This window comes from Oncorhynchus nerka, unplaced genomic scaffold (genome assembly GCF_034236695.1).
Source record: "Oncorhynchus nerka isolate Pitt River unplaced genomic scaffold, Oner_Uvic_2.0 unplaced_scaffold_12___fragment_4___debris, whole genome shotgun sequence".
Lineage (NCBI taxonomy): Eukaryota > Metazoa > Chordata > Actinopteri > Salmoniformes > Salmonidae > Oncorhynchus > Oncorhynchus nerka.
This window is the reverse complement of record NW_027039962.1, coordinates 116,373-125,000: the sequence shown is the minus strand read 5'-3', so window position 1 is coordinate 125,000 and position 8,628 is coordinate 116,373. Positions and strand designations below refer to the sequence as shown.

Here is an 8,628-nt window from a genome sequence, read left to right as displayed (position 1 = left end):
CCCTTACACATTACCCATGCTCCCCCACAGCGAGCCCTCTGACCCAGCATCTCCATTGGTTACCTTGAAGGTCATGATGAGGTGGGTGAAATGAAACTCCGCCTCCAAGTTCAGCTGGATGGTCACTTTCTCAAGGCCTGCGGAGAAAAAGAGGAAGAGGGGGGAAAAGAGACAGAGAGGAAAAGGAGAGAGGGACATTTAAAAAAAGAGGTGGCCAAAAATGGAAAAGGGGAGGGAGAGATAGAGGGGCCAGGAAAGAGAAAGGGTCAAAAGGCAAGTGAAGGATAGAATTACAAAAAGTTATGAAGTCAGAGAGGGTGAAACGGGTGGAGAGAGGAAGGAGAAAGAAAAACCAAAAAAATGAGTTTACAGGGTTCCACTTGAGCCAAGCATAACACAATCTGGAATGCTTAACACTACACGGCACTTATCCACTCTTCCCAGTGCTTCCTCTGGACCGGAACACTTGCATTAACTCTTCGACTCTCTCCCTCCATAGTCTAATCACGATTGGTTCCATTCTATGATATCAATCTCACGGCTGCCCTTCTGATTCCTGACATCCATTTTCTTTGCCACAAAATGACGCGGTGTGTTTTAAGCATAACCACTGGGCAGTTAAACAGCAAATAACAACATAGCTGTTCCAAATGTCCCCATTTCTTTGGTAAAACTAATGTCAAGCGGCTATGTTTAATGAGTAGCAACAAGAGCAACAACAAGCCACCACGTATTCCAACAGACTATAAATCATGTTTGCATTACAACAACATAAGGCAACTAAGAAGTAATAATACGCTTTCTAGCAACGATTGTTGAGTGTCAGTTTTACAGAGGGTTTGGGGGAAACCTTTTCTGTGCTTATGTACGTAAGAGGTTGTGTTTTGGTCTGGGTCATACACTGCCAGTGTCGGAGCGGATCTAGTACGGTAATGTCTGGATTATGAATGAAAATTCCCTGCTTCTTTTCCAACCCCCATCGGTGGAGTTGGCCGCTATTCCTCCACCAAAATCTCCCCAAACTCCTATCAGATGACTTTCTGGATCCAATATCCTTGCAGCACTATTTTGGGAGTTAACTCTTTGAAGGCAAGGTGTACTTGGGATATCAAAATTCTTATTTTAAAAAAAAGGTCCAATGCAGCTGTTTTTATTTCAATATCAAATCATTTCTGGGTCACAATTACCTTCCTGTGATTGTTTTCAATTACATTTTTCAAAAAGTAACAAAAAGCTTCTTCTTTTTTTAGCAAAAAGCAATTTCTCAAGCAAGAATTTTGTAAGAACTGTATGGGAGTCGTCTGAGTGATTATTATTGGTCTATTAACTGATATCGCCTGGTATTATCATAATTCTCTAAATGTCACTCTATTATTTCAACCTTATAGCCGTGGAAATATCTGTCAAATATAGGGAAATGACCTTTTTGAACGCACTGCCCATTTAAAGTTGTGGATGATTTCAATGCTGGTGGCCTCTGAGTAATCATTAAAGGCCAAGTGCTCAGAGAAGAGGCAGGCGAGCCGAGAACGGAGAGGAGAAATAACGCAAGGAAATCAAGACAGCAGCGGCAGCAGTACAGATACCTCATCCGAAGTGCTTTGACTTCTCAAACACGGCAGAAAGCTAACACTATATGATGCATTGCATCATAGCATTGCAGTTCTGTTGTCATCTGATGAAAATTAAGCTATTTTCTGCCTAATGTGTTGCACTAATGTATTTTCTGTGAAGGAAAACTATACTTGCATGCCCCTGATCACTCTATTGAAGCAACAAAAAAAACACGGTTGACCTTCAATATAAAACACGACCCCTGTCAGCTGGACTCACCTGCTCCTGCCTTCTCCCATTGTGCAATTTACAAACAAACACGTGACTGGCTCAACTGTTCTGGGGAAATACGGTGAGCTTCATAATGTCAAATAATGTGACAGGTGAACTGATCAACGCGATCTGCATGATCTCCTAACGTACTGCACAAGTTGACAGCAGGTATTTATTTAAATAGGTAGCCACAAATATTGAAATGTGTTGAAAAACTGCAACAACAAAAAATTGTTTAAACTGTAATGTATATACGGTATACCGCCCAAGCCTAGTAAGAAGTGAGAACTTCCTTACGAGCATCCATTACACAGTGTGCCATCCCAACGGCCACCTAGCTAATCATTCCCAATGGGTTCATCCTGTTATTCCAAAGTTTATGACAGGTCAGCCATTACTGCTTTCTCTTTGAAGTCTTCCCTCGCATTGATTAAAGCTAAGGGATTGGAGGGTGAAAATATGCCAAGAGGCGGGAGTGAGAGAGTCACCATTAATTGAACCCCTCTGCCTGCTAGCCCTCCACCCCCCCCCCCACGAGAACTCACCATTCTCTGACTGCCACCAGGTTTTCAAGCGGTTGGGGGCGAATGTGGTCACGACGTTCTCCACCCGGTGGCCGGTGGTGGTGTTCACCACGCTTTTGACGTAGACGTCGGTGGAGTCACACAAAAAGCATTTCTTCTCATCCTGAAGAGACCATGGGGGTTGGGAGAAAGAGAGAGAGATGAGACTGCCAGTGATGCCAAGCAGATTTCTCTCACTCGGGGACAGATAAGAAACAAAGCCCATTCATACAGAAGTGAATGAAAATGAGTTATTTTATCAAGAGTAGATACGGATGCTGAAATGAGTGATTGCGCCAAATAGGCCCTTAACAACTTTAAAAATAGGAGCCTATCTTGCCCTGGCCTCATCAGCGAATGCTTATCTGAGGCTGCTGACAATGTACGCTTCATTTGGCCACCAGATGTTCAGAAGACACACAGTGTGTGTGGTGGTGTGTGTGTGTGTGTGTGTGTGTGTGTGTGTGTGTGTGCTTGCGAATGTATACACACACTTTTAAGGGTACAAATTCCGCACCATCTAGATATCCTTCTAACGTCTTTTTACCACTTCACTTGAGAAGAAACAACTTTACAATATTCTAAAGCATCGATACATCAGGACCATGAAACATTGAGCCCACAGGCACACACTAGAATTTAAATTCCACTACATATAGATGTGTTTGATAAGACATGGAACCTCCACCTTCTCTAGGATCCTGTTGGATCACAATCTGGTTTCTCTGTGCTTCAGTGGTCACACACATTATAAAAAATTGTATTGGATTAGATTTCAATCTTAAAATGTTAGCATGCTCAGTAAATACCATACTTTACACAGATGCACGTCATGAAAGTATTCTCAAGTAGTACATTGGATATAGGAGGATATAATACAGACCGATGCGGGTTTAGAACTACAAAGCTGATAAAATAGGATGATTTCTCAAACAAGGTATGGACTGTCTTTTTTATGTAAGGGAGAACAAAAGCACAGCCACTTTCAAGTCGTTGAAGACATTCCAAAACTCTTTTGTTGGTCGGAACCTCAATAATGCTGCTAGAGTGATTGTGTGACTGAGGCAGGAAGTGGTCTAGACAACTCAGAGGGTTGTGCGACTCCCAAAAATCTCTCCCACTCCTACGCTCACATTGAGAAAGCAGGAGTTTAAAGAAAACATCTGAAAGGAAGTATTGAAAATAAAAGCACAAGGATTATTTTGAATATACACCATTGATATATTCCACCCCCAACAGACAAGGGATTGACTGTAAACCTTAAGGTGATTATTATAACATCTGAATGCCAAATTGACCACGGCAAGAGCGTTTCCATTTTTAAAATGAATTTATTATCCATATCTCTTAATAAGTAAATAGATTTACTGTCGCTATCGAAGTCATTCCAAAGGGTAGGTTTAAAAACTTCTTCGGGATCGGTGTCCCTTCCGAGGGACGGTTAAGATAACGTAGGCTAATGCGATTAGCATGAGGTTGTAGGTAACAAGAACATTTCCCAGGACATAGACATATCGGATATATATATAGCTTAAATTCTTGTTAATACAACTGCACTGTCCAATTTACAGTAGCTATTACAGTGAAATAATACCATGATATTGTTTGAGGAGAGTGCACAGTTTGAACATGAAAAGTTATTAATAAACAAATTATGCACATTTGGGCAGTCTTGATACAACATTTTGAACAGAAATGCAATGGTTCATTGGATCAGTCTAAACGTTGCACATACACAAAATTGCACCTGAACTGTAATAATAGACTATGGCCTTTCTCTTGTATTTCAAAGAAGATGGTACAAAAAAAATACAAACGAACGGCTAAGGAACGGTTTGTTTTTTCTTTGTATTATCTTTTACCAGATCTAATGTGTTATATTCTCCAACATTCCTTTCACATTTCCACAAACCTCAAAGTATTTCCTTTCAAATGGTACCAAGAATATGCATATCCTTGCTTCAGGGACTGAGTTACAGGCAGTTAGATTTCGGTATGTAATTTTAAGCGAAAAATTTTAAAAAGTGGCGGATCCTTTAACAGAGTAAATGAAATGTAACCATGCTTTATAATACTTTATAAGTGACATATCATCTATTTAGGCCTATATAGCATTTGCAAAGTCATCAACAGCTATTGTTTCAATTCAAAAATAGACAATACATATAGGCCTATTTCAATTGAACCTTTATTTAAGCAGGCAAGTCCGTTAAGAACAAATTCTTATTTACAATGATGGCCTACCGGGGAACGGAGAGTTAACTGCCTTGTTCAGGGGCAGAAGGACAGATTTTTACCTCGTTAGCTCAGGGATTAGATCCAGCAACCTTTCAGTTACTAGCCCAACGCTCTAACCACTAGGCTGCCTCCCCTGGTTTTCAAGCTTTGGTTGATTTAAAATGTAATCTTCAAGTTAATAATTAATATGTTGGATTCATGTCTCCATCGCAACCAAAAGTGTAAGTTAAATAAAATGACTAAATCAAATCCAACTTTATTTAAAAGTGCATTTAAGGTTTGATTTGGTCCTATTCATTTAACATATCAATAATACATTTGTAAACAAACTGGAAATCGAATTGTGTTTGGTTGTCAACGCAACCAAATATCAACATTTGAAGAACATGTAGGATTTCTTCTGCTTGAGTAGTTCTATCTGAGCCACTGTGCCAGTTTGGTTTTAATACCAGTATGTCTACCAATTAATAACTGATATGTTGGATTCATGTATTCATCTCAACCAAAAATATAAGTTAATAAATATAAGGCAGAGGCTCAGATTTAACTATTCAAGCATTAGATTCCTCTCCTTTAAATGTTGATATTTGGTTGCGTTGTCAACTAAACACAATTCAATATTACTTTTGTAATACAGTAAATAGCCTAAAGTTAAGGCTCTCTTACAAACTAATGCAACAGTATTTATTCAACCTTAAAATAAGAAACACATCCATGGCCACATTTTTCACGTTTTATGCACAGCAATGTGTACACGGCGGTAGGCCTGTTCTAAAAATGCATACAACACATGCGAGCGGTTCCATGCACCGAGACGGAAATATCTGTTAGAAATGTAGAAAGAAGAGAGATCTAAAGATGCAACAACTATAATGGGTTGCTAATATGACTAGGATGATGCCTTTCGCTGCTAGACAATGAAAGACAGTTAATTTTAAAACCAATAGGCATATAGTGGCATATAGTGTTTCTATGGTGGGATCTAGGCTACTTTGAAGCAAGGTAAGAAATGCCTCATAATATGAACTAAAATGTCCAGGTTTCGAACAATCAAAGAACAGGAAAAACATAGAGACGCTAATGATAGGCCTAACCGTCTTCTGGTAGATGGAAAGGCTTCTTCTCAATTAAATGTTAACTAGCTACAAAGTAGCCTACAAAGTAACCTGGCAGAATTATATAATGATTATTTGCATCCAGTGGCCATTTGTTTAGCAAACTCCATCTCTTGCACTACAGAAACGCTAACCAAACAACAGTACTAGGTGCGTGCACACTTGAATTAAAGGTTAACTACACCATTCCCCCTAGACCTCAAAAGTGGTCCCCTGATGTGGATTAGGAATGGTAGTGGACTTAGAACATCCTATTTGTTGTTTTTCTGTTCAAAAGTGCGACTGAGAGCGAAAAGCTAATACAATAAAATACATCTGAAACCTGTGAATTTGACTCAGTTGACAGCAACATTTGTTATTTTAAATAGTAGGCCACTGTTTCTTATTAAAAACATTCCACCTGGCCTTCCCGGGAAATGTTGGCAAGATTACCCACTTCTCCAGGCACCACTGCTTATGAGTATACCCACTTCTCCAGGCACCACTGCTTATGAGTATACCCACTTCTCCAGGCACCACTGCTTATGAGTATACCCACTTCTCCAGGCACCACTGCCACAAATCAGAGAGCTTGCTTATGATGAATATGGTAGCTACTAGCCAAGCTAACTTTACATAACGCGCTGGTGCCACTGTAACAATAACGGAGCCTTTTGATAACAGCACCACCGTGAGTCTTACTGTATTAGGTTTTAACTGTTGCCAACTTGTCATAACAATATGAGTATGATTAAAAGCCCAGAGATAATTACTTTTATAGGCCTATAATAACATATTGGACCTAGTTCAAATGCGTTCTTTATTGTGCCAGACACATTTACCTGTAAATGACTGACGATACAGAACGGCTCGGGCCGGTGGAGGCCACATGTGGAGTTGGTGGAGAGTTGGTGTGCTCTGCCAATGAGAAGGTCTCCGGTAGCCGGGTAGCAGCTCCCCTCCGTGCATACATCGCTGAACTCGGGTATGGCTACCTGGGCAAGGACGCACGACCCTGCGGCTATGCAAAGAGGAGGCAGATTTGAACAATGGAATTTATTCAGGCAGGGTTGTTTGAGTGTTGTTTTATTATCAAATATATCGAATGAAAGTATAGGAATAGGCTACATTAGCCCACTCTCTTAACGTGCTCAGAATGGTGTCCCTATGCTAGGTCTACATAATAAAACAGTTTTTGTCGTTGAAAACACAAGCCTATGAGCCTTTTATTTAGCCTATATTAATGTCACATGCGCTAAGTTCTTTAAATGTCTCGTGCGGAGTTGAAAACAAGAACAAGATGGTTCACAGTAAAACAAAAAAGCCAAACCACTCCACAATAACATTTAATCAAATTATGACGCGTTTACTATTCAAACCTTATAAGAACTACAGTCCTTATAGGAATATACAGTATTTTATGAATTACTTGCAACGTTATTATGCTCTTTCAGTTGACTCAATGTTGGCCATGCGTTCTTGAGAAAACATTTGAAAATAATTTAACTTACATAGCATGGTCGCAATTAGAAATATAAACATTTTTGTTGATATTTCCACCTCTTCTGTTGCGGGTCCTCTCAGTGGGACTGTGTGTGGTTCCTTATAGTATAGTTTTGCGCCTCACCTTTTTTCTTGTCGCCACTGAACAAACCGAGTTTTTTTCTTCCCCTCTCCTCAAGCATGCGCACAGCAACTAGCCCTCCCCCTATTCAATAATTCCAGTTCAGTCAATAAAGTAAAAACCACCAAGCTCCATGTGCTCATCAACTTGTAAGATATGTTTAACTACTAATTACATAGGAGTTAAATCATTAGGCCTAGCTGCAAATGTGGCGTATTATTTGGAGCAGAAATGATCATGCTGACAGCATCTCACTCTGCACACATTGAGAGAGCTTTCAAAACACACACACACACACACACACACACACACACCTTATGGGATTGTGAAATGGTCCTCTCTTAGATATGAACCCCCATCTATACCTACTCATCTAGAACAAAGGACATTACTCCACCAAGGCAGGAAGCTACCCTATGTCCCTAGGCACAGGTAAACCAGGGGGTACATCTAGGTACTGAAGCCATGCCACTAATTTACTATACTGGAGGGAAATAAGGCAAAGAGAGCCTTGAACAGTGAGTTTCCCCTCCACCAAGCAGAACTCAAAAGTATGTGCCACCACCACATGTACCACCACCACCACCACCACATGTACCACCACCACCACATGTGCCACCACCACCACATGTACCACCACCGCAACTGCATGTACCACCGCCACCACCACATGTACCACCACCACATGTCCCACCCTGTTATTGGAGCTGTCCATTGAATCTCAAATTGTAACGTTTTCCCTTGTAACTTTCCTGTACGGTTGTTGGTAATGACAGGCTAGCACCAAAGACTGAACTATCACCTACGGTGAATAACCTACCACCATAATTATATAACACAGTATGTTGCTGCAAAAGCTCAGAGGGCTGGAGAAGAAACAGGCCAGATGTCCTAATTCAATTACCTGTGAGAAGACAGAGGGGGACTGTGGGAACAGATTCAATAAGATTTTTGAGTCAAAGAAAGTAGACCATGTTCACATCCACTAGGCACATTAAAGAAAGAAAGAACTGATTGACCGCATCACATGGCTTTGAAAACATACTTGTGGTATTCATGAACCATTCCTTGTTTTACTGCTGAAAATAACAAGGACGTATGATACCTGAAGGGACATGCGACTAGTCTTGCAACACAGAAAAGGGGTCTCATGTGCAAAAAATAAATGTAGGCCTTCGTTAAATGACACTAATACAGTGAACGCAATCTCTCATTCTGAAATCATTCCTAATAATCCATGGTAAGAAATACCACTGACGGGCTAAACATAGCACAATCTGTC

General features: G+C 40.4%; 1 protein-coding gene across 1 annotated transcript; it reads right to left on the bottom strand.

Annotated features, from left to right (window-relative positions):
• Window positions 1-14: 14 nt before the first annotated feature.
• Window positions 15-7,922, bottom strand: LOC135568830 (laminin subunit beta-1 variant-like; the record flags this gene model as incomplete). Its single annotated transcript, XM_065015592.1, has 4 exons — window positions 7,234-7,922; window positions 6,565-6,743; window positions 2,373-2,514; window positions 15-137 (listed from the first exon to the last, which is right to left on the bottom strand). Coding segments are annotated over exons 1-4 (475 nt in total), but the record flags the coding sequence as incomplete, so codon positions are not given.
• Window positions 7,923-8,628: the final 706 nt, after the last annotated feature.